Below are 25,771 nucleotides of genomic sequence, written 5' to 3' on the forward strand. Positions count from 1 at the left end.
CCTCACCTCGGCAGCCTCCCTCTTCATCATTTCCGCCCATGATCGCCCATCATTCTTAGTTTTCTGCGGTTGACAAAACCCACATTTGGACAAAATCAACCCGGCAACTGCAACACTTCGTCATCTTCGCCCAGCATTCTAATTTTTAATAAAACGTTAAAACTTCCTAATAAAATACTTATTAACTATTTAATTAATAATTCTCTATCATATTTGACTTGTAGAGACTTGATAAAAATTGAGTAAGAAAATACCCTTTTTGCTCTGTTATGGTGATTGAAAAATGCAGCTAAAGTTTGGAAAATACTATTTTCCAGTGAGATTGCAAAACGAACTATGAGCTTGCAAATTCTTGGCATTATGCCATGTTTATGAATTTCTGGAAATTTGATTAATTTTTTTATAATCTCTCTTTCTCTCTCTCTCTCTCTCTCTCTCTCTCTCACACACACACACACACACACGGCCTGCTTTCTCACAATGCTGTGATATAACGCCATGTTTGCTTCTTCTAAGCTTTTGCTTCCTCTCTCTCTCTCTCTCTTCCCCCCAAGAGATACCTTTCTCACCTGCTGGTAGCTACAACTCATCATATGCCTCTCTCTCTTGCCTTGCTTACACTCCTGCCCTTCTCTTTCACAGGTAGCACACAACCACAACGGCTGCCCTCAAAGCATTGATAAAAGTCCGACAAACGCAACGGAGCGCGGTCGAGCGCGAGCAACAACAGAAAGGTGCTCTCTCTAATTTATTCACTCAAAAGGATCACAGTTGGTAACAATGGGAGCATGAATTGTGGCTGTTCAAGTTCTTCCACGCATCCTTAAGCCTGCCGTCAGCGTCGTGAAACTTCAGCCCTGCACGAAAGCGGAGGTATCGACCACACACTCCACTCCATGGATGCTTAAGTCTGCTAAATACAAGCTCTTCTAATTAGGCGGTACTGGGTCAAGCGATGCATAGTTATCAGTTATTATTTGAAATAACTATGGTCACAAGTGCACCAATTATTTGCCTTGGTAGTCTTTTTGTAACTATGCCAATTTTGGCATAGTTACATCAGTAATATATTACCGATACCAATGAGTGCGTGACCAATCCTTGAAAGCTCCAATTGTAGACTCGGTTCTTATTGGGACAACTTGATTGATAATTATCAGCAGAAAAGCCATTACTTTAATTATATTGTCCCCCAACTTTGCTCAATTGCACACACACATAGCCTATGTTGCACTGCAATAATTCAAGTTCTTTATACGATCATCATTAATTGCTCATGGGTTGCTAGCTCACAAGGTTGGCTTTTTGCCTCGTTGATGCAATAACTACTTTCTGTTTCTCAGTGTTCTTGCAGTCTCTTCTTGCAGTTTCTTGCTCTGCCCTGGGGTATTAACTAATTGTTACCGTATGGTAACTAAGGCAAAAAAGATAATTTTTACAAAGGAGGTTCTTGTATGCAGGTGTCAAAAAGGAAATTTGGTGCAAGGGGGTGATAGTACTACTAGTGAATCCTTTGGGGCTCTGCCATGTCAAGAAAAAAGAGCATGGGTTTAATTTGCCCTGGAACCTAAACTTTTTGTGAGTGTGAAGAGCCAAAAAAAAAAACCACCGTTGTAAATGTTGAGAAAGCCAGCCAAAATGAAGTCCTCGGCTCCTCACCTACTACGATAGCAGTCACATAGAGCAACGCTTAACAGACCGGCTTTGATGAAACTAGGCCAAATTCCCATCATTGTGTCTTATCATTGTCATACAATTTTTGTTGCATTTATCCCTCTTGGAAGACACGTTGGGCATGATATGGATAAGCAAGTTTTAAGAAGGCTGTTTATCTGGTTCATGCTTAGTCTATTGATAGAAAGTACTACGATGGAAAAAAATTTACTTGATTGCCTTGGTTAATCTGGTTCAAAAAGTCTTAAATAGGCCCCATTGCAGAGAGCCCCACAAAGAGCAAATACTGGTTTCACACGATGCACAGTTATCAGTAACTTTTTGCAATAGTTGTCCCTCGTGCATAGTCACGCATGCATCAGTTATTTGTCTTATATGCAACAATGCAAGTCTTTTGCAAATACACCGATTTTGGTGTAATTGCACCAGTAACATGTTACTGGTGCACGGATTTCCGTCTAAGGCACATAAAGATAATCTACTTGCAGCTTCCCAATTGTAAAAGCATGCCCATAATTCACTTGATTTGGACTGTGTTTCAGATTTTCCTGTCAGTCATTGCCACAAACACAAATGGGTGAAGCATAACCAGGTGGAAACCGCCTGCTGGTGCTTTTGAAAAATGTCGTTCAAGGATGTCTTCACTCAGGAATGTCTTTTCGGACTAAAAGTATATGCAGTGATAGCTATTGTAGTAGGAGTTTTCTTAGTCCTCTTTGTGTGCTCCATCACCATATGGATAAACTACAAAAGGAAAGTAAAGAGTCGGAATGCTGTGAAGCTACCCATTGTAAATACAGAGAGCTCCCGCAATCTTCTGCTTAGCGCGGCGGCATCACATCATAAGTATGACATGGTACCACCAAAACCCATTCCACAAACTGTTTTAGAGAAGCCTACAAGCTCCTCTGGCAATATATCTGAAGATAGAATAACCGTTGAGAAGGAGATCGTACACATACGCCATGGCTCCACAGAGATTCCCAGCTCAGCAGAAACCCACAAATCAATACTTGTTGCAGCCAAAACCTCTTATGAAATTGGCAAAAGTTCATCAGAAATCAGCAAGCAAACCAATTTGGAGAGTGGACTTGAGTCCGCATCAAATGCTCCACCAGCTATTGACATGAAAGAGGGCGAGGAACAGGTGTTACCATTTGGTCCTTCCTGTCCTTCCCCATCCGACGCACTTGTTTCACACCTTGGCTGGGGGCACTGGTATTCTCTTAAAGACTTGGAAGCTGCAACAGATGGTTTTTCCGACTCCAAGATTGTTGGCAAGGGTGGCTATGGCATCGTCTACCATGGCATCTTAATAGATGGCGCTACAGTGGCAGTGAAGAAATTAGTAAATACCCGGTACTTCTTCTCCTGAAGTGAATAACGTCTGTATGCTGAGAGATGGACTTTGGTTAAAAGCGGTGTATTTTTCAATGTTTTGAGAAGGACAGGAATAACAGACTCATTGCTACCGATAAGTTGCAAAATTCATAAATGCACCTGCTTCTCTGAGCTTTTCTTCCTCTGCATGCAATGCACTTCAAAAGCTTCATCCAAGGCCCTACTTTGCCAAATGTTCTTGATGCATTTGCAAGTTAATTTCTCACGCAATTCTTGTGTCGACTTGAACTTGCAGAGGCCAAGCTGAGAGAGAATTTAAGGTAGAAGTGGAGGCAATTGGTCGAGTGCGACACAAGAATCTAGTTCGCCTGCTTGGCTACTGTATGGAAGGTCCACAAAGGTAGGTAAAGCATCTGGAGCTTCTTTGAACCTTTAAATTCATGCCAGGGAAAACAGAGGTTCTCTTGCACTAACTCACCTTCAGCAGGATGCTGGTGTATGAATACATTGACAATGGAAATTTGGACCAGTGGCTGCATGGATCTTTAGGGGAGAAGAAGCCCTTGTCATGGGATATGCGAATGAAGATAATCATTGGAACTGCAAAAGGGTAAGCTTTCAATACAGTTTAGTAGCAATGATCACTTAAGCAAAGCCTTCACCTTCAAATAGACACCCCCTTTCTTTGTTGCAACAAGCTCCTTGCTTTGAATTATTGAGAGTTCTAGTGCCGGGGGTTCAGCGGATGATAAACGTGGCACTATCCAACACCATTTCTTACTCGCTCGCTTAGCTACTTTGTTTTTCTATATAAGAGAATGATTTTAAACCCTACTAGAGAAGATAGGAAAGAAAGATATATTAATGTCCCTTAAAGGTCAAACAGGCCCATGAGATCAGAGCAAGGTTCCACTGATGATGAGATCTCTCACAATAAAATGCAATAAAAATGGAAGCATAATCTACTCAAATCCCTAGCTAGACTAGAAAAGGAAAACCTCTAGAATGATTCTAGAGCTGTAGGCTACAACTCACGAGTAATAGGAGTGCTCTTTGGTCAGCGTAGTGTATCCATCTAGGTTGGCTCGAATCTGCTCATGGTGAAGCTCTGTAAGCAAAGTCCTCGTGATCTTGGACGTCTGCCTTTACAGATGGTGAAGGCCCTATCCAATGTTACTCCTGTAGACACGCATCCTTGACAGGGTAGATCAGTGGTTGAGAGAATAGAGGCAGCTTGTCACAAATGGGAGTGCATAGCAATATAAAATAAATTCGGGTAAATAGGATTTATCACTTTTTACTGAAGCTAGAGAGAGAGAGAGAGAGAGAGAGAGAGAGAGAGAGAGAGAGAGAAGATCGACACAGTACTGGGGACCAGAAGATGGGCTCGTCATGGGTTGGTCCCCCCCCCCCCCCCCCCCCGTAATAGTATCTTTATTACTGAGGAGAAGTCTATACAAGCACTTGAACCGAACGTATTACCACGTTCGTTCTAGAATAAGACTTGATGGTTCCCGAAAACCTCGGCTTCCTATTCCTAGGGCAAAACCCTATTCCAAGGAACTTCCGTTCCTTATTCCAAATCCTTGAGAACCAAGGTTCTCCCCTCTGGATCTCACATTCCAGACTCAGGGAATGGCATCCCTGCAACTCTTTTCCGACTCTATTCCCAGAGTCCTCTTCTTGCAGAACAACTCTGCTTTCCCGGACATGGAGTCCTTACTTGGGAATCCCCACTTCCGTATCACAACTCGAGAGACTACCTCTCTCCGATCCGTGGTTCTACTTCCCTAACTTGGGTATGAAACCCTTGGGCTGACCTGGCTCTAGTTCCTCAGAGCGCTTTCTCCTACAGACGCTCATGCCTTCCTCTGCTCCTACTCCCTCGTGAAGAGGAAGTACACCTGTAAACACACAAACACGAGACAACAATTCATATGGTGAATCCACAATTGATACTTCTCACTCTTTGCACGGGAAAAGCGACCTCCGTGCTTCGTAGTCTCGTGATCTCTTGCGTCTTCTAGCGGCGTAGTCTCCTCTTGCTGGTGCTAGCAACTCCTCTCTGAGAGAGGGCGTGTGATGCTTTTATAGCTCCCTGGCCACAGTAAGAATAGCTGAACGCTGGCTTCCCGCGTAGAGATTGCGAGCGGCTTTTTTTTCCCCCCCTCTTCTGCTTGAAAGAGGGAAAGAGAAAGAGCTGGCTGATCTATTGCCTTTTTAATCAGAGGCTGCCCACTTATTAAGTGGGCGGCTGGTCACCTTTTAAAAATGGTTTGAACTTGCCCAAAAACTTAATAAAACCTTATAAGTTGAAAACAATGCTTTCATAGCACTTCCCAGGCGTCCTTGGATGCAACCACATGCACAAATACAATGCAGACCTAGACCTCCTCGCGGGAAAGCATCTACTTTCCCAAAAAGCAACCCCGCTTTGTCAAAAAGCAACTCTTTTTCCTCAAAGTTTCCTCTGAACCCATCTTCGGGCTCAAGCCCAAGTACTTAATGCGACTCAGCAGGATAGGGAACACTCGCGGAGTCGGGGGCTCCAAAACAGGTTCCTCCCGTGCTTGAACAGGTGGCTAGAACGCCTATTCCACAAGTTATGCCAGTTCAGCCTGCCACCTTTCAGAGCCCGCATGCTATCTTGAATGGACAGAGAACTGGTTACTAGGCAATACACCCAGTTTTTCCACCACCCACGGTACATCCTAGGTATTTCGGGGGTGGATCAATGTTCCAAAGTATGGCTGGTTATGCGCTGGAAGTCAGCCGTACATGCTAGGAACAGTGTTTGGGGGTATGCAAGGCATGATGTCAAACTCCATGTATGGTAGTATCGGCATGTAGCAGGGTTTTCAGTGCAACTAGGGCCAGTTTGGGGTGCCACAGGGTCATTTTGGCATGGCTGGTTTTTCTGGACAGCAGCCAGATATCGCGACCTCTTACGCAAAATGTGAATGGCCAAGATGTGTCGATCATGCCTACTACAGTGCCCATGTTGCAGACCATTCCGTATGACAATTTGGGGGCACTGGAAAAGCCAAAAGCTTACAAAGAAGGTGGTGCAGCTGTGAAGTTTAGCACTTTCAGCGGCTTTGAGGATAAGACAAAGGCTCTCACTTTCCTCCAGCAGTTTGATACAGCTTATACAGGAGGGAATTTTACAAAGGCCTCTAGAGTAAGGAAAGCTGCCACTTTCTTAAAGGACAATGCGCTTACATGGTGGACGGCATTGTTAATGCAAGGACAGGCACCCACCACTTGGGTTTACTTCAAGCAAATGTTTGCATCTACTTGGCTGCCAAATGAATTTGAAGACGACGTCATGACAGATTGGCACCAGCTTACTTCGGTTACATGCAAGAGCTTGCTGGAGTACAATCGGAGGTTTTGTAAAGCGTTACTCTCAGTGACCTCTTACGAATTTGTGCCATTGACAGAGCAGATAGAAAAATACTGGTGTGGGCTGCCTGAAGTACTGGTGTGTGCGATTACTCTACCAAGAACAGAGTGGCTACCCTCACTCAGCTTATGGAAGTTGCGAACACTGGTCTTGCCTTGTTGAAAGGAGAGGACAGTGGGTTTCCAAGCAACGACAAAGGAGGGCAGCAAAAGAAAAATTCAGCGAAGAAGCCCTTTGTGAAAAGGGCTCCTAAAGCGTCATAGGGGTTTGAAAAGGCCACCAAAGACAAAGGATTCAGCCGGGACTTTTGGAGCGCAGGCAAAGAAACAAAAAAGGAAGCCTTTTGTGTGCAAGTCGCTCGAGGAAAAGAAGGTCCTAATGGCTGAAAATAATGCTTTATATGCGAGCAGCCTGGTCACTTTGCTACCAATTATCCACAAAGGAAAAGACCAGTTGACTCAGATGATAAAGAAGACTAGAAAGGCAAGAAGCCTAAACCCACGGCAGGTTTGGTGCCAGACATGGTGGGTGATAGGCCCAGTACAGATGCCAGTGAGTTATACAGGGCATGGGGTAAAGTTAGGGATCAAACGACACTCATCTTCTTTGATCCAGGTGCCAAAGCCAACTTTATCTCACCAGAGTTAGCTATGAAGCTAGGCATCAGAGCTGAAGAGATGGGGTACACAGCAGAGGCAGGTTGGCATGTCCTGGCCACTCAGAGTGTGTTACTCCCATTATTGGAAAGCTACGTCTGCATATCCAGTCATATGTGGACACAGAAGAGTTCTACATCATGCCACTGGAAGGATGTGATGCCTTGTTGGGAATCCCATGGATGTTCCAAGTGCATTGAGTCTTGGATGCCTACAACAAAAAGATAACTGTAGAGCATAGGGGCAAAACTCACATCTTGGATATAAAGCTAAAAGGAGAGTCGGTCCCTATTGTATCTGCTTCTGCTATCACTTCTGTAATAAAGAATCATCTTTCTGCGTACTTGATTTTTGCATGTGATGTCTCAGATAATGATTAGTCAAATTTATTTGTGTTAGATAAAGAAAGGTCACCATTTTTGCAAAAGTTTAGTGACTGTTTTTCTGACTCATTACCGTGCAATTGCTGCCAGAGAGACCTGAGGACCATCGGATAGATTTGATGCCAGGGTGTAGCCCACCAAATAGACCTCCCTACAGGGTTAGTGCGGCACAACAGAAAGAGATTATGGGCCAGGTTGAGGAGTTATTAGAAGAGGGGCTGATTCAACCTAGTTCTTCACCCTTTTGCTCCCTAGTGCTCCTAGTGCAGAAGAAGGATGGGTCATGGCGCATGTGTATTGATTACCGTGCGTTGAACAAGAATACCATCAAGAATAAGTTTCCTATTCCTCGAATTGATGATATTCTCGATCGTTTCAGCAGGATAGAACTTAAGAGTGGGTACCATCAGATTCGTATAAGGCCAAAGGATGTGCACAAGACTGCATTTAGAACGATATTTGGTCTTTATGAGTTTCTAGTGATGCCGTTTGGTCTAACAAATGCTCCTGCCACGTTCAACAGAATGATGGACCGGATTTTCCGCTCGTATCAATAGTTTGTTGGGACGTTCTTCGATGACATGATAGTCTATTCAAAGAATGAAGAGGAGCATAGGCGTCACTTGACCATTGTATTCAAAGAGCTGCGCAGTCACAGGCTACTTGTCAATCCTAAGAAAAGTGAATTCTTCCTGGAAGAGATCCACTTTCTCGGCCACATAGTCTCAAAGGATAGTGTCAGAATGAATCCCGCAAAGGTCGAAGCTATCAAGACATGGCCAGACTTTAAGACTTCTTGGGATTGTGTTCCTACTATAGAAGGTTTATCAGGAATTTTGCAGAGATAGCATCTCCTCTTCACGCTTTGCAAAAGAAAGAGGTCACTTTCAGATGGACCCAAAAAGAGATTTCAGCTTTTAGTCTCTTAAAGGAAAAGTCAATATCCAGTAATTGTTTTGCCAGATCTCAGGAAGTCATTTGTGGTCCAGTGTGACGCGTGTGGCAGTAGCATTAGAGCAGTGCTAATGCAAGATGGACGGGTAGTAGCTTATGAAAGCCGAATTTTGCAAGGGCCAGAGACGGCTATGCAAGTCTATGAGAAAGAGCTCTTGGCCGTGATTCATGCACTTTCTGGTTGGAAGCATTACCTCTTAGGTGTTGTTTTGTTGTCCAAACAGACCATCACACCTTGCGATGCTTCTTGACACAGTCAAAGTTATCTGAAAAGCATATGCGATGGGAAAACATTCTTTCCATGTTCCACTTCCAGATTATGCATGCGGAAGGCAAGAAGAATGTTGTGGCTGATGCGTTATCAAAAAAGCCACAAATTTCAGCTGTGTCAATTCCTTATCATCATGAGTTAGATGACATGAAGGAACAGTATGCTACCGATGAAGATTTTGCAAGGATCTTTGAACAGTTGCAAGAGGGGTAACATCATGAGCACTACCTCCTCAGAGATGGTTTTATGATGATGCATGGCAGACTTTGTGTCACTACGCCATTGCGACATAAGGTCATGGAAGAGAGTCATATCCCACCGTATGCAGGGCATCGTGGTATTGATGCGATAGTTAAAGCGGTAGAGACATTCTTCTATTGGCCTACCTTGAGGAGAGATGTGGATGCCTTTGTGCGAGCATGCATAGTTTGCCAAAAGGTCAAGTTTGACAGGCAAAAGGCACCAGGGCTGTTACAACCGCTGTCGATTCCGGATAAGCCATAGGAAAGCATTGGTATGGACTTTATCTTTGATCTTCCAAGAATGCCAACAGGGAATGATGGTATATGGACCATTATCTGCAGGTTCAGCAAGCAGACCCATTTTATCCCTGTCAAGAAGAAGATAAAATCTGATCAGATGGCACGCTTGTTTATGTACAATGTGTTTAAGTACCATGGTATGCCACAATCAATTATCAGTGATCGTGATCCTCGCATGACCAGTTTGTTCTGGAGAGGATTGTTTGAGAACATGGGCACTACGCTCAAGTTCTCGTCTTCGTTTCATCCACAAACTGATGAACAGTCAGAAGAGGCTAATTCTAGTGTCTTAGATCTACTGAAATGTTATGTGTCAGATAATATAGGCAAGTGGGAACAGTATTTACCTATGCTTGAGTATGCGTACAATAATACGGTGCATTCGTCTACTGGCAAGGCACCTTTTGAGATTGTTGAAGGCGGTAAAAAGGTTCCTCCCATTTTGCATACAAAGGACAAGATCTTTGAGGCAGATCGATATGTTGAGAACATGGATGAAATGTATAAGAAAATTAAAGTTGCCTTGGAGAAGACTCGGGCAAAGCAGAAAAAGGCTGCTGACCGTCACCGTGTGAATTGTTGTTATCACCTGGTGATTGGGTACTGTTAAGGTTCGAAAAGGCAAGGTTAAACAAGATGAAGGGCAAGGAACAGTTGTTTCCTAAGCTCAGCATGCATTACTATGGGCCTTTTCAAGTGCTTGACAAGATCAGCGATGTGGCTTACAGGCTGAAATTGCATGATGCGTGGAAGATTCATAATGCGTTTCACGTGAGTCTTCTAAGACCCATTCATGGGTGATGTGCCAGATGAGGATCAGTGTGGCAGCTGTTAACTATGTCACAAGGACGTGGCAACTGCTAACCTTAGTTGTTGGTTTCTTTCCAATGATTTTTGTTTTATTTTTGAGACCCTCTTTTTCAAGTAGCAAACGGTCAGACATTGTATGGCCAATGTGAACGGTAGTTTCACCTGCAGACGGGAAGTGGTCGACACTGGAATTCGTATAGTAAGAGGATGTCTAGGCTCAGAGCAAGATCATCTAGGTCCCCCCTTCGCACTTAGCAAGTTGGTGGATACTAGGAAGTGAACTCAATAAAGGCATAAAGTCAAGGTGGGACTACCAACAGAAAGTATCCGACAGTTGGGCCACATTGCAATATTGGATGCGGTCCCAATGAGGATACATGGTCAGATGACCAGTGGGAGCCCAACGGAAGCATCTCCTAAAAATTAGGGAACTGCTATTTTGGGCCGTGAAATGTGTTCGCGTCATTACCTTCGGTATGACCAGGGGAACACTTTACAACTCTGCTGCGAACTCAACTGGGCAACTAGTCGGGAGATTTTTAGGCGGTAACCCCGAAACGGGTAAATGCTTGTAAATGTGCCAAGTGGCACTTTCCTATGTACTTGCCTCATGCAAAAAAATGGGCGCTGAATTTTAAGAGAAGAGAGGCCTCACTTTGCATTTTGTCACAGGTTAAGAGCTATGGAGTGCTTCCTTCCTCTCTCATGTACAGTGTGGTGCTAGGAGTGATGCCCTGCACACTACACACTGCTCTCTCTCTCCCCTACATGTAGTTATGTGATGCCCCACAAGAGGGCTTTTCATTTGACTAATGTACATTTGTGTGGGTTCATGCACGATTGCCGAGGCAAGAGCCTCTTGCACAGGTATTGGATTAGCTAGTGGCTAATCCCCCGCAGCAGGTACAAGTGAATTCGGAGAGGTTTCACGTGAGAAATCTCGTCCGATTCAAAGCGCAAGTAGCCCTACAGGTGCGGGAGCTCGAGGACTTGCTACGGATGCGACCGGCACGCGAAACAAAGCCCAAAACAGGGAAATACAGCCTGCTGTGTATTTTTGCAAGTTTAGGGTTTCGGCCCTAAACGGTCCCTAATACCCCCAAGAGGTTCGGGGACGCGGGGGGACCGCTGTGCAGGTGAACTGGCGCATTTTCGGGGCAGAAAACAGAGAATTCAGTGTGCTGCAGATTCTCGCCAGGTTTTGCAAAGTGCCCGTTTGCGTCGGGAAAGTCATCTATTGCGTGGGGATACTGTCTGTGAAGAGTCCTAGTATAGTTATGCTGCTGAAATCGGGCGAGAAAAGGTGGATTATGCGGGACAGCTTGTAAGAATTCACAGGTTTTATTCCCTCTGTTAAAGAATAAAGAAAAAAGAAATACCGAAAGAGGCGCCAATTTTGGGGCCTACAGGTTGTCGGCGTCTGCTCGGAGCATTCTAGCTTCCGAGCCGTGTGTGCGCTTAAGTGTTAATTCCCGTCTCGCAGGGTTCCTTTGCACGTTCTGTGTGTGTGTGTGTCTAAAGTAAAGAATTTCGGGTGAAAGCCAAAGCCCACCGCCCCACGGGCCGGTTTCAGGAGGTGAGATCAAAGCATAGAGGAAGAGTTGCACCCTCGCATTCATATTGTTCGGAGAGATGAGCATGTTAGATATATGTGGGTCAGGGTGAGAGCATGGACGGGGAGGCCACTTTATACTGCAATATCCTATTTCCCCCCAAGCACATCTCTCTATGCATCGCCTAAGGGGCAATCACCATACATGATTTTAGATAAGAACTATAAGAGTTCTCTAGGGATGGGGATAGGGGACGTCAATGCCAGGACGGGCCACTCTCAAACAACCTTTTATGATACCTCAGAGGAGATGTTAAGAGAGCTGGATGTGAGTGACCTGGGATTGGCCAGGTATTCATAGGATGTGTTGCATAATGAGTATGCGAGATGTTTGACAGACAAGGGAACTACACATGGACTCGCCATCCTGAATGGCCTACAGAGATTTCCAGCAGCGAGTGGGTTCACTTGTTTTCCTCATAGACATGGGGCTAGCACAATGGACAATGTTATGGCTCAACCCAGTTTTATACCATCTATTCAGGATTTTACAGTCGGCCCCAGGCCTGTTGGGGTACCAATAGATCGCACCCTCCTCACATTTACAGTTTCATTCCAGTTTAGTACAGGTCCGTTGGCCCAAACACCTACGTATAGTCGATACACTTTTACATCAGAGACCGACTCTATCTACAAGGATAGTATTTACAGACACTTGGCCACAGAGGAGCCGGGACACCCATTACAAGAGCTTACCCAAATATTGACAAAGACTCTACATGACGCAGCAGTAGAGGCATACCCACACACCCTAAACCCGGGCACAGACGACATTCTGGGTGTATGCCCCAGACCAGTTGGTATGATGAGGAGTGTAGAGAGACAAGAGCCACACTCCAAAGAGAGGTGCTCCTGGGAGCCATTACTCATATACAGTCATAGATAGCCTTATGGCGCCTAGTGCAACGGAAGAAGAGGACTTACCAGCTTGCAGAGCCAGGATTCAGGCGAGGCATGAAGATTTTTTCATGAGCATTCCCCCCCACCGGCTATCACATCCACTGAGATTTGGGGTGAATATGCAGCATCTCTTTACACAGTTCCAAGGCAGCAGTCTCTATTGTACCCTCAAGGCTACATCAAGTCACTGTGGGTTCCATCTGAAATACACTTGCAATAGCTGAGGTGAATCAACCAATTTAGGCTCTTCCATCCATTTGGCATCCAAAGACGGATAGTTCTTGAACTTCACCAAGTAGCGTCTTGCAACCTTTCCTCTAACCTTCCTTTCCTTATGTGCCAATATTTGTTCAGGAACAAGGATTTCATCCAATTCTTCCACTTCGGGTTGTTCCTCATCTCTGGCACATCATCAACAAAGGGTCTTAGAAGGCTGACATAAAAAGCATTGTGTATTTTCCAGCCTTCTGATAGCTTCAACCTGTAAGCTACATCGCTGATCTTTTTTGAAATTTGAAAAGGACCATAATATTGCATACTGAGCTTAGGAAACAAGCGTTCCTTGCCTTTTCTTTTCCTTAACCTGGCCATTTTAAAGCGCAAAAGCACTCAATCACCAAGTAAAAATACAAGTTTATGACGGCGGTGATGATCAGCAGCTTTCTTTTGATTAGCCTAAGTCTTCTTAAGAGCAATCTTTATCTTCCTGTATGTTTCATCCATATCTTGTACATACTTGTCTCCCTCAAATATCTTGTCCTTAGTCTGTAAAATGGGCAAGACTTTCCCTCCTTCCACTATCTCAAATGGCGCCTTACCTGTTGACGTATGCTTAGTGTTATTGTAAGCATATTCAACCAATGGGAGATGGTGTTCCCAAGTTGCCTTGTGCTCTGACACATAACATTGAGCAGATCCAGGACAGTAGAATTTGCCTCTTCTGACTGTCCATCAGTTTGCGGCTAGAATGAAGATGAGAACTTTAGCGTAGTGCCCATATTCTCAAACAATGCCTTCCAAAAAAGACTAGTCATACGTGGATCCCTATCACTGACAATTGACTAAGGCATCCCGTGATACTTAAAGATAATGCTCGTGAATATCTTGACCATGTGGTCAGGCTTTATCTTCTTCCTAACAGGAATGAAATGGGCCTGCTTACTGAACCTACAAATGACAATTCAAATCCCATCATTACCTGTTTGCGTCCTTGGAAGATCAAAGATAAAGTCCATCGCTATGCTTTCCATGGCCTATCAGGGATCGGCAATGGTTGCAACAATCCCGGTTGCTTTTGCTTGTCAAATTTGACTTTTTGGCAACCTAAGCATGATCTTACAAATGTGTCAACATCTTGACGCAAAGCTAGCCAATAGAAGAATGCCTCAACCCCTTTCAATGTCGCATCAATTCCACGATAAGGTGGAGCATGACTTTCCATCAAAACCTTTGGCTGCAACTGTTTAGTAACGCATAACGTTCCATGCATCATGAGAAAGTAATTCTTAAGCATAGAGTGCTCATGATGTTGCCCATCAACAAGCTGATCATAGATCCTTGCAAAATCTGAATCTTCAGTATATTATGTCTTCATTTCGTCTAGTTCACAATGGTACGGTGTCACCGGGAGGGGTATTTTTCTCGTTGCCTTCCCTAAATATGTACTGCATATTTTTATTTATTTTGATTTTTACTTGTTTTTCCCGAAACCATTGAAAAGTGGCAAGTGGACTTTGCATTGCCAGTGTGAAACGGCTGCGGCCAAATAGGTTTCTCACGTCGAGAGTCTAGGTCGGTCAGTCTAGGATTGGTCAAGCCAGTTAGCACTGAATTTTGGTAGGTATGGGAGCCTGTGTGCGCCAATAAACTCTGGGCCACTCGGAAAGTCACAACTTTATAAGTGAGTGGGAACTAGGAAATTAACTCAAAGGGGCAAACTGGACACTTGGCAGAAGGAGAGCCATCTGCAGGACACCTCAGCAAGAGGGGACGCCCATTTTGAGAGGCTGATTTTTGCTCATTCAGTGACCTACAGTGTGTGTGTGTGAGTAGTGGGTGCAGGTTGACAGCTTTAATGGAAAGCTTGTCTTCTCCTCTGTCTCATGTAGCACAATCATGCATCTCTCTCTCCCCTTTGGCACATATGGTAATGCCCCACTAGTTGGGCTACTCTGATGAATATGTACAGTTCTGAGGATTTATGCGCATTTCCCAAGGCAAGAGCCTTCTGAACAGGAACCGGATTAGCTAACTGCTAATCCCTCACAGGTACGCACAGTTCCATCGTGGCAGATTGCGAGTTTGGAGAGTTTTCTTATGTGAAGACTCGTCCAATTCATAGGGGAACTGTCCCATTGCGTGCGGGAGCGCTTGGGACGCGCGTAGGCATGTTCGCTCTGCTAAAAACAATCCGAAACCAAGAATTACAGCCTGCTGTGTTTTTCTACAGGTTTAGGGTTTCGCACCTAAACTACAAGGGAGCACCAGGGGAGCTCTGTGAAAGCCTTGGGTTGCGTGTACAGGGTTTTGGACACACGACAGCAGAAAAACAGGGAATTACAGCACGTTGAACAGTGTGGCAGGTCACTAGAAAGCTCCTAAATTGCGAGGGAATCCGTCCTAGATAGGTGTTTTTTACCTACAGGGGATTTTGCGCCATTGTGCTACCGAAATCAGGTCAGAAACCTGTGTTTTCAACCTCACCAGGTTTGGACAGCTTTGTGAGAGTTTGGCCTAAGTGTAGGGATTGTCACCTGTTAATTGAATAAAGAAATACCAAAAGGGGCGCCAATTTTGCGGCGTACAAGGTGTTGGTCTCGTGTGCGCAGTGACATTCTAGTCACTGGACGCAACTGTGTTCTCTTTTCTTCACAGTGCTCTGTGTCAAGTTAACAGGTAATTGATATAGTACCCCCTCTACGTTGTACAGGCCGGTTATATGGTTCCATCGATGGGATAGTCACTTTTCGGAAGAGCCGGAATTGGTTGATTCACCTCAGCTATTGCAACTGTATATTGAAGCCTTTCAGATGGAACCCACAGCGGCTTGATGTAGCCTTTTTGGAGCAAGGCAGGAGCATGGATTTTGATGCTCAAGAGAGTAGTTAAGCAATCGTATCTACTCTTTCCATACAGAATTTAGCTAGAGAAGTTTGTGCTTAAGAGTACTTTAAAAGACTTCTATGCTTAATATATGTGTGATAGCCAGGTTGGTGGGATTGTTTAATGGTCTAATGCTACATTTCCGGGAACATGTATATCTTGGATTCCCATCATAGAATATATGTGATACCAGGAGATATCCGCATGTATTATTGGCATGCAAGCGAGGTCGCTTGCAGTATTTCAAGGGTGGGGTGTGTCACCAAGAGGTGTAATTTTCCTGTTGCCGTCTCTAAATATGCACTACATATTTTTATTTATTTTTATTTTTACTTGTTTTTCCCGGAACCCTTGAAAAGGTGCAAGTGGACATTGCATGGCCAGTGTGGAACGGTTGTGGCCGAATAGGTTTCTCACTTCGGGAGTCTAGGTCGGTCAGTCTGGGACTGGTCGGGCCAGTTAGCACTGTATTTTGATGAGTATGGAAGCCTGTGTGCGCCAAATAAAGTATGGGCCACTCGAAAAGTCAGTTACAACTTTATAAGTGAGAGGGAACTAGGGAATTAACTCAAAGGGGCAAACTTAACACTTGGCAGAAGGAGATCCATTTGCAGAACACCCCAGCAAGAGGGGGCGCCCATTTTGAGAGAGGCTGATTTTGGCTCATTCAGTGACCTACAGTGTGTGAGTAGTGGGTGCAGATTGACAGCTTTAATGGAAAGCTTGCCTTCTCCTCTGTCTCATGTAGCGCGATGATTTGCTTTCGTGCATCTCTCTCTCCCCTTTGGCACATATGGTAATGCCCCACTAGTTGGGCTACTCAGATGAATATGTACAGTTATGAGGATTTATGTGCGTTTGCCAAGGCAAGAGCATTCTGAACAAGAACCGGATTAGCTAATTGCTAATTCCCCATAGGTACGCACAGTTCCATCGCGGAAGATTGCGAGTTTGGAGAGTTTTCTCGCGTGAAAACTCATCCAATTCATAGGGGGACTGTCCCATCGCGTGCGGGAGCCCTTGGGACGCGCGTAGGCGTGTTTGCTCCGCTAAAAATGATCCGAAACCAAGAATTACAGCCTGCTGTGTTTTTCTGCCGGTTTAGGGTTTTGCACCTAAACTGCAAGGCAGCACCAGGGGAGCTCCGTGAGAGCCTTGGGATGTATGTACATGGTTTTGGGCACCTGACAATAGAAAAACAGAGAATTACAACTGAATTTCTATGACAGTTCATCAGAAAGCTCCTAAATTGCGAGGGAATCTGTCCTAGACAGGTGTTTTTGACCTACAGGGGTTTTTGCGCCGTTGTGCTACCGAAATCAGGTCAGAAACCTGTGTTTTCAGCCCTCACTAGGTTTGGACAGCTTTGTGAGAGTTTGGCCTAAGTGTACGGATCAACTGTTAATTGAATAAAAAAATACCGAAAGGGGTGCCAATTTTGGGGCCTACAGGGTGTCGATCTCGTGTGCGCAATGACATTCTAGTCGCTGGACGCAACTGTGTTCTAATTTCTTCACAGTGCTCTGTGTAAAGTTAACAGGTAATTAAAATAGTACCGCCCTCTACGTTGTACAGGCCGGTTTACACGGAATTGACACTGCTGAAATTTGGGACTTTCGTGACAACGCATCAGCCACCACGTTCTTTTTCCCTTGCACATGCACAATCTGAAAATGGAACATTGACAAGATGTTTGCCCATCGCAATGGTTCCTTAGACAACTTCGTTTGTGAGAGAAAATAGATGATCTGTTTGGACAACAAAATCAGCCCCTAGCAAATAGTGTTTCCAACTAATGGGAGCATGAATTACTGCCATCAATTCTTTCTCATAAACTTGCAAGTTCCTTTTGGTCTTCAAAAGTATTCTGCTCTCATCGGCTACTCAGCCATTCTGCATTAGAACTACACCAAGACTATTGCCACATGCATCACACTGAACCACAAAAGGTTTCAAAAGATCTGGCAAAATGATTACCGGGTCTGAAGTCAACTTCTCTTCAAGTGTTTGAAGGCTAAAATTTCCTTGGCTGTCCACTTGAAAGTAACTCCTTTCTTTGCAGTGCATGGAGTGGAGAAGCAATCTCAGCAAAATTTCGGATGAACCTCCTATCATAGGCCTAGAAAGCTTTGAATGTCATGTACAGACTTCAAGTCTGTCCATGACCTAATTGCTTCCACTTTGGCGGGATCCATGCGTGCCCCATCCTTTAAAACAATGTGCCCAAGGAAGTGAATCTCTTCCAAAAAGAATTCACTCTTCTTCGTTAATGAGTAGCCTGTTCTTACATAACTCATTGAAAACACCGGTCAAGTGATCCCTATGCTCCTCTTCGGACTTTGAGTAGACAATCATATCATCGAAGAAGATACCCACGTAGTTTCTATGTGGTCTAAAAATTATATCCATCATTCTATAAATGTGGCAAGGGTATTTGTGAGACCAAATGGCATGACAAGAAACTCATAGAGACCAAATATTGTCCTGAACGCAGTCTTATGGACATCTTCTGGCCTAATGCGTATCTGATGGGGGTAACCACTCTTTAGGTCTATCCTTGTAAACAATGACGCTCCCTAAAGCCGATCAAGAATGTCATCTACCCTTGGTATGGGGAACCTATTCTTGATGGTATTTTTATTCAAGGCGTGATAGTCAATGCACATGCGCCATGAACCATCCTTCTTCTGCACTAGGAGTACAGGCGAACAAAAAGGGGATGAACTGGGCTGAATCAGCCCCTTCTCTAAAAGCTCGTTGACCCGACTCAAAATCTCTTTCTGCTAAGCTTCACTAACCCTGTATGGTGGTCTATTCAGTGGACTAGAACTTGGCACAAGATCTATGGTATGATCCTCAGGTCTCTCAGGAGGTAACAAAGAGTCCGAAAAACAATCACTGAAACCACTCAAAAAAGTTGACCTGTCTTTATCTAAGGTAGACAAATTAGATACAACTTCAGATACTTCTTTTGCAAAGATCAAGTACGCAGAAAGATGATTCTTTATTACAAATGAAATAGCAGAAGCAAAAACAACTGAAACAGACTTTCCTTTAAGAAGGACATGAGTCTTTCCTCTATGTACAAGGGTAATCTTTTTGTTGTAAGTATCCACCATAGCATGCCACCTGTAACACCATGGGATACCCAATAACACATCACAACCCTCAAGTGGCATAATATGAAATTCTTCCACATGCACATAACTCTGAATGTGCACACGAAGCTTCCCCAAAATGAGAGTAACAGGCTCTGAATGACTTGGGCATGCTTTAGCATGCTTCACCTGTCATACCCATCTCCTCTGCACGACCCAACTTTGATGACAATTCTTGGTAATATAAAATTTGCCCAGGCTCCTGGATCAAAGAAAACTAGCATTGTCTGATCTCTAACTTTGCTCCAAGCTCTGCACAATTCCGTGGCATCTATGTTTGGCTGGTCACCAATCAAATCTGGGACAAGTCCTGCACTCGGCTTTGGCTTCTTCCCTTTATGGTCTGACTTGTCATCCTCATCCTGTGACTTCTTTTGTGGGCATTCATTTGCAAAATGTCCTTCCTATTCACAAATGTAGCATTTCTTGGCCTCTCAAAGAGCTTTCCTTCCTTCAAAAGTTTTGCCAGAAAAATGCCTTTTTTGTCCTTGTCCTCGTCCCGAAGAAGATTTAGACTGCTTCTTGGACGTGTCAGCTTCTTCAGTGGAGGGCTTCTTTGTGGGAGGTAGAGAAGGCTTTGCTGCGACATTGCCCTTGGCTGAAAACTGTTTGCCCTGGGACCCTTTCTTGTGGCTATTAAATCCATCGGAATCAACTGGAACATATTCATGACAATAGTCTTTGTGCAGTAGAGGAGATATTGGTAGCATGATGATGACAAGAGGGGGCTTGTGTGTGGCGGCTTGTGCACAGATCCAGCCTGGTATCCCTGCGGCTCTCAGACAGTTAGCAGGAAGTGTCTCGTCAGCAAAGGGGCCGGATTTTGGAGCCTATTCCAGCTGGGTCCATTCGTCTTTTGCTGAAGAGGTTGGACAGAGAAGGTTCCTTGCAGCCTTGAGCCCTCTTTGCACCTTTCTAAAGGAGATTCTCTGAAACGGAGACACTGGAGAGTATTTTATGCAAACACCACTATTATAGAGACGTTGGACAACTCCTCGAAGAAATTGAGGACTACTCATGATACAAAGGTGCAAGAGTTAGTTGACAAGAAGATCCCGGTGTTGCCAGTCTTACCCTGGACCAGAAGATCGATGCCACCAATCACCAAGATTGGAAAATATGATGGGAGGCAATATTGTGAGCCAATGACCTTATTTTGATGGTTAATGATGAGATTGATCGGCTAGACACTGCCAAGAACGGTAAGCTCACCTCCAAGGACTTGGAAGTTGGAGAAGCTTGAGAAATATCAATGTTCATGGGATTGGTTGAATGTTCGGATCCGTGTCTTGATGCTCAGATCCGTTCCTTAATGTTCTTGAATTGTAATTGGCAGGTACTTGGGACACATTAAGAGTATGACAAATGCTCAAAAGATCTTGTCACACTTGGACATGGTTTACAATTGAATGATGCTTACGAAAGAGCTTAATGGGATGACCCAGTCTATATGAGTCCTTTCTCCCAATTGATTGCCAACCTCATCCCTGACGTAGGCGTTCTGAATCAAGGTCTCTCTCTCCATCTCCTCCGCAGTTCAACCGCTAACAAATTAACCCTCTTTGCAAAGTCAACCAATTACGCACAAGAGAATGCATGATTGTCGATGCATGAGCTGTAGAAAAAGTGGCATCAGGAAAAATAAATTGGAACGCCCTCCTCTATGGGCTTGGAATATCCAGTGAACCAGCCCTTGGTGGCTTGGCTGAGAATGTTTGGCACAAAAATTGCTTGCAAGGCTCAGCCCCATGGATAAGACATTAGACAACGAGCTTAGAAAGCTATGTACTGCTCTGCTTCTTAGGATCAATAATACCCAAGCCTCCATCCTCAAAATATAGAAAATCAAGAGATTTCTTGCCCAAAACAACTCAACTTTGTGACCTGTAGTAAATAATTTTGAGGCAATTCAGCCCAGATTTCACATGGGTGTTTCAGCACCGCTTGGAACATTTCAGGAGTTTCAAGGGTTCACCCCAATGCGTATCATGGTGACCATCATCAAGATCTCTCCATTGTTCTGACAAGCTTCCCCCGTAGTGAGCATGCCAGGAGACACCATAAGGATCTTTAATGAATCCCGGGTCTTGCTCAGTGGTGGAGAATGGCCGAGAGTAACCTTGAGGAAGACCTACGGCCACCTAGGGCTGCCCATTGTCTTTGTAAGCTAGTGCTGTATCCATGCCCCTGCATGGGTTTCCTCGACCCACATGGGAAAACATAGCTACATAAAGTAAACCCACCAATGCAATAGTAGACCAAGACAAAAAGAAAAAAAGTAAACTCGGGCCAAGGGCCCACTCTTTGCCGCTCTCGTCATTAGAGTTTGGTGTGCCGGACAGATCTACTGTGCAAAACTGGGCATGAAATACGTGCACGTTTAAAAAGCGCACACTACTGATAAAATTAAATAAAATTTATCTTCTACCTAGTTTGAGAACTTCATAAAACTGGATCAAACAACAAAGGAGAGAAGCTTTCTTGAATAAAATCATCTACTTTTACAAAAAAATCGGCTTTAAAGTCATTCACACTTTCATGTCCTATGTGATAACTATTGACAGACCTTGCCCGACGATACGCAATCCATGCCCGCCCATGACATATGGCTAACATTTGGAGTGCAAAAATCAGCTCTTAAGACATCTGTATGGAACAAAAGAAAACCAGTAAATCTTTGTACTTGTCCCGAAGTTCACAGCACTTGCTTAACACGAGACTAGTAAATCTGAACAATAAAGAGGCTTTCCAGGAGGTTCAAGTTCATCAGCATGTGCCACCCTATAGACCAATTTTATTTTATTTTTGTACCATCTTCTCTTTTGCTTGGATGAGAGATACTTCCATTGTGTACTTGTTCGATCTCATATACTACATTGGCCTCTTAGAGACACTAACAATTTCTTTCCTTCTTTCTCTGCATTACATGTACAGCATGCTTGTAAGGTGCAGCGGAAGTGATTGTTGAACTTTGCTCAAGATGAGTGCTCCGAATTGTGCTCAAGGTTCCTTTTACTTACAAAAGGGAGAGCCTTCCATTCTTTAATGAGAGAGAGCAATGGACACAAACAAAGTGAATGGACATTGTGCGTGAAGGTGCATGAGACTGAGAGAGAGAGAAGAGAATACGATAACAAAGACGTTGTAAAACCCTCCTCCGAAGGCCCCACTCTCTATGGCGAGAGCGGTCTACTTATGATTGCACAAATCTCTACAATGCTTGGACTTGCCGACGATGTTGACGATGATGAGGACGACGATGAGACGGGCTGAAAACTGAAATCGCTAAGGGCTGAAATCTGCAAATCTTTATCCGCTAGATTTTGACTCTATGTAGGTGACGATGTCGATGGCGACGATGCGACGACGACGCGCTGAAAATGCAGATGCTGAAATCTGCGTTTCCCAGGCTAAAATTGCAAACTGCGCGGGATATGACCGTGCGGCGAGGATCTGCTGCGGGAAGGTGAGATCTGCGAGGTTTGGGGGTTCTACTACGGGTACTGACTCCTGAAAACTGAAAACGTTGGTGCTACTGCGGATTTTGTCGCGAAGGAACTGCAAAACGCTTGGTCGCCTACTGCTCCAAAAACGCTAGGGCTGAATTCTGCTGCTGAGGAAAACTGCTAACGCTAGGGCTGATCTGCTGTTGCGGGGGAAATCTGCTAACGCTAGGGCTGATCTGCTGTCTACTGTCGCCGTGAATCTGCAAGTGCAAAAACGCCGACTGATCTGATGCAAAAACGCTAGGCCTTCTACAAAGCTGAAAACGCTAGAGTTGTCGCGGGGGTTGGTCTTGTTGAGAAGTTCTTGTTGAGCAAGGTGCTCCTGTTGCCTCTTCTGCCAGAAAGTGCTAACTCTGGTTTGCTTATATATTTCATTAGCAAAATTGCCCTACCTACTTTCCAACAAAAGTCACTTAAAAAATAATAAGTGAAAAATGTCACGTGACACATCCCAACCCTATGTGTCCATGGACAAGCTACACCAGTCAGTTGAGTCAAGTCTAGATTAGCAGTGATCTGGAACTTTTGTGAGTCTATTCGTAGACCGTGCATGCCCAATCACTTAGCATAGATGCATATCCTCCGGTTGCACACAGCATGATCATCAGAATTCTCATCAGAATCCATTAGCATCCGTTAGGGGAATTTTCTAGTGCATTTAGCCTATTTTCCTATTTATTGGGATTTTCACCTATTATTTTTAAGTGACTTTCCAACAAAAGTAAGTAGGGCAATTTTGCTAAGTTAATATATAAGCAAACCAAAGTTCACACTTTCTGGCAGAAGAGGCAGCAAGAGCACCTTGCTCAACAGGCAACTTCTCAGCAAGACCAACCCCCGCGACTACTCTGGCGTTTTCTCCACAGAGGACCTAGCGTTTTTGCATCAGATCAGCCTTGGCGATTTGTGCACAGCAGATCAGCCCCGGCGTCATCACGACACAGCAGATCAGCCTAGCGTTTTTGCATTTGCAGAACCCCGGCGACAGAAGGACCAATTTCAGCCCCTGGCGTTTTTGGATTTCAGCAGCAAATTAAGACCGGCATTATTCACCTAAAGTGTAGCAGATTCAGCCCGTAAAGACCATCAGTTTTCAGCCCTAAGAAACCTCATTTTTCAACCAAGAAAACGCAGCCAAAACAATCATTTTCAGCCACCGAAACAGTCCTGAAATTCAGCGAATAGAAGATCTCAGATTTCAGCCGTCGTCGTCGTCGGCATAGACCAAGTTGCATAGTCCATTGCATACGCATTGTACACCTTTGTGCAATCAAAGAATAGACCACTCTCCCCAACGAGAGTGGGGCCTTCGGAGGAGGGTTTTACAAACCTCTCGGGTGTCGTATCTCTTCTCTCTCCTTCTCTCAGTCTCATTCACTTGCACGCACAATATCCACTCACTTTGTTCGTGACCACAACACTCTACAAGACGGAAAGATCTCTCTTTCCCTAAGAACTAAAAGGAACCTTGAGCAATAAAGATCACTAATCTTGAGAAAATACAACATTCATTCCGCTGCACCTAACAAAAAATGTCAAAAATAGGGAAAATAGGTCTATGCACTATAAAAATGCTACTGATGGTTTCTGACTGGAATTTGATGGTCATGTTGTGTGCAACCAGAGGATATGCATCTAATCTAAGTGTCTACACATGCACGGTTTGCGACAGACTCACAAAAGTGCCAGATCACTTCCTATTCTAGACTGACTTGACTGAACTAAACCCTGGTCATGCTGTATCTTGTCCACGGACACATAGGGTTGGATGTGTCACATGACATCCCCTCCTTTTCAAAGTGAGGTACTCGTACCGAACTGTATGGCGTCGAGGGAGATCGCCAATAATATCCGGAATCTTGGAAAGGACTCGTCGTCGGCCCACTCTAATGTGTGGGTCGTGCGATACTTGAACTTCATAAAGGTCTGTAAAGTCTTCTTCTTTGGGCCGCGCCGAAAGCGACACAAAGTCATCTGTAGCTCCTTCGATGCTTCAACTTCGTCTAGAGTCATGCTTCTTTCTTCTTCAAGAATCTCTGATGCTGAAAATTCCTGAAACCACTTCCAACACAAAAACATGAACATACCCATTCCATGTTAAGTGACTGGTAAAATTCTAATCTTTCGAGATGACTGTGTATGCAATGGAGATGAACAAAGAGACGGAGTGCCAAACCGTTCATCAAACACATGCAAAACATGGAATCCAAACTCGTCTTTCTGATCTAAATCAATCAACTATGGCAAATCACAATGGATATGCCGATGCTTGATGCTCAATCTTTCTTGTGCTCTTTCTGATACTGTGTCATGCCAAGGAAGAGACATGGAATGTGAATTCCTTGAATGCAAACATTTCATCTTTTCATGAGTAATCCGCATACATCCGTGCTCATTCATGAGTGAAACGTGCTCAACGTACAATATGTCATGCCTAGGAAAACGGATCACATACAGACGCCGACTAAAATACAAGAAACGATCACAAATGAAAACACTCGTATCATGCGTGCTGACTAATCATTCAAACACATAGTACTTCCTGTGAGGGTTCTTTGGACCTAGACTCGAGAGCCAAGATCAATTCTTCTTGATTGATCGAATCTTCCTGTGAGGGTTCTGTGGACCTCGACTCGAGAGCCAAGATCGGTTCTTCGGATTGATCGAATCTGCAATGAGGTTAGCTTCACTAGAGAAAGTATCAACTAAACCATCATCCTGGTGAACAATCACATCATCGTCATGTAAATCATCATACTTGTGAGAAATCACATCTTGATCATCATGCTTGTCATTGTCATGCAATTCTTCATGCTTGTCATTATCATTCAAACCATCATGCTTATCATCATGCAAATCCTGTGTGCCATGCTTTGGAGAAGAAGAGACTGGGAGAGTCTCCTTTTCCTAAATCTCTTGCATCTGAGCCTGCACTTGAGAAAAGAGTTCGCAACATCTCTTTCATGTGTCGGTCGTTCATTCTTTTCTTGCTTTGGTCTCTCGATCAAATTCTGCTTTTCTTTCTTCGGCTTCCAAGCCCGCTTGCTTGTGCTCACGCTCTATGGCTGCCATTCTTTCTTTGTGTTCTGCCTTTCTTTCTGCTTTTCGTGCTTTGCGTTCTAACTTCATGTCCATCACCATCTTGTGGAAAGCCTCCATAGGAGTTAGTGTAATCCTTGTCGTAGATGGGGAAGGAGGAGGGTCGGAAAAATCTCCTGGTTGGGAAAATTCTTCTTCGCCTCTCTCATGCTCATCACCTCCAAGCGAAGTATCCAATCCGCTTCGAGTGATGACCATCCACTGAAGTCGTGGGTTCTTGTGGGTTCTTGTGATCTTGGGTTCATAAGTTCACGAGGAACTTGGGTTCTTGGGGTTCTTGAGTACTTGGGTTCTTGAGTTCTCGAGGAACTGGGGTTCTTGTGGATCTTGGGTTCTTTGGGTTCTTGAGGTTCTTCT

General features: G+C 44.4%; 1 protein-coding gene across 3 annotated transcripts in view; it reads left to right on the forward strand.

Moving 5' to 3' along the window:
- The first annotated feature begins 642 nt into the window (after positions 1–642).
- Positions 643–25,771, forward strand: part of LOC147444123 (putative receptor-like serine/threonine-protein kinase At4g34500) — a 30,016-nt gene continuing 4,887 nt past the window's right edge. The window contains exons 1-4 of one of the 3 annotated variants that reach the window (XM_086526845.1): positions 643–734; positions 2,217–3,033; positions 3,311–3,415; positions 3,500–3,625. In XM_086526845.1, the coding sequence (XP_086382971.1) occupies positions 2,297–3,033; positions 3,311–3,415; positions 3,500–3,625 (968 nt within the window). In that variant the 5' untranslated portion in view covers positions 643–734; positions 2,217–2,296. Of the gene's footprint in view, positions 874–2,216; positions 3,034–3,310; positions 3,416–3,499; positions 3,626–25,771 lie in introns of all 3 variants that reach the window. The other 2 variants (XM_086526844.1, XM_086526846.1) reach the window with 2 other exon arrangements.

Source organism: Adiantum capillus-veneris, chromosome 13 (assembly GCF_014529385.1).
Source record: "Adiantum capillus-veneris isolate H3 chromosome 13, ASM1452938v2, whole genome shotgun sequence".
NCBI lineage: Eukaryota > Viridiplantae > Streptophyta > Polypodiopsida > Polypodiales > Pteridaceae > Adiantum > Adiantum capillus-veneris.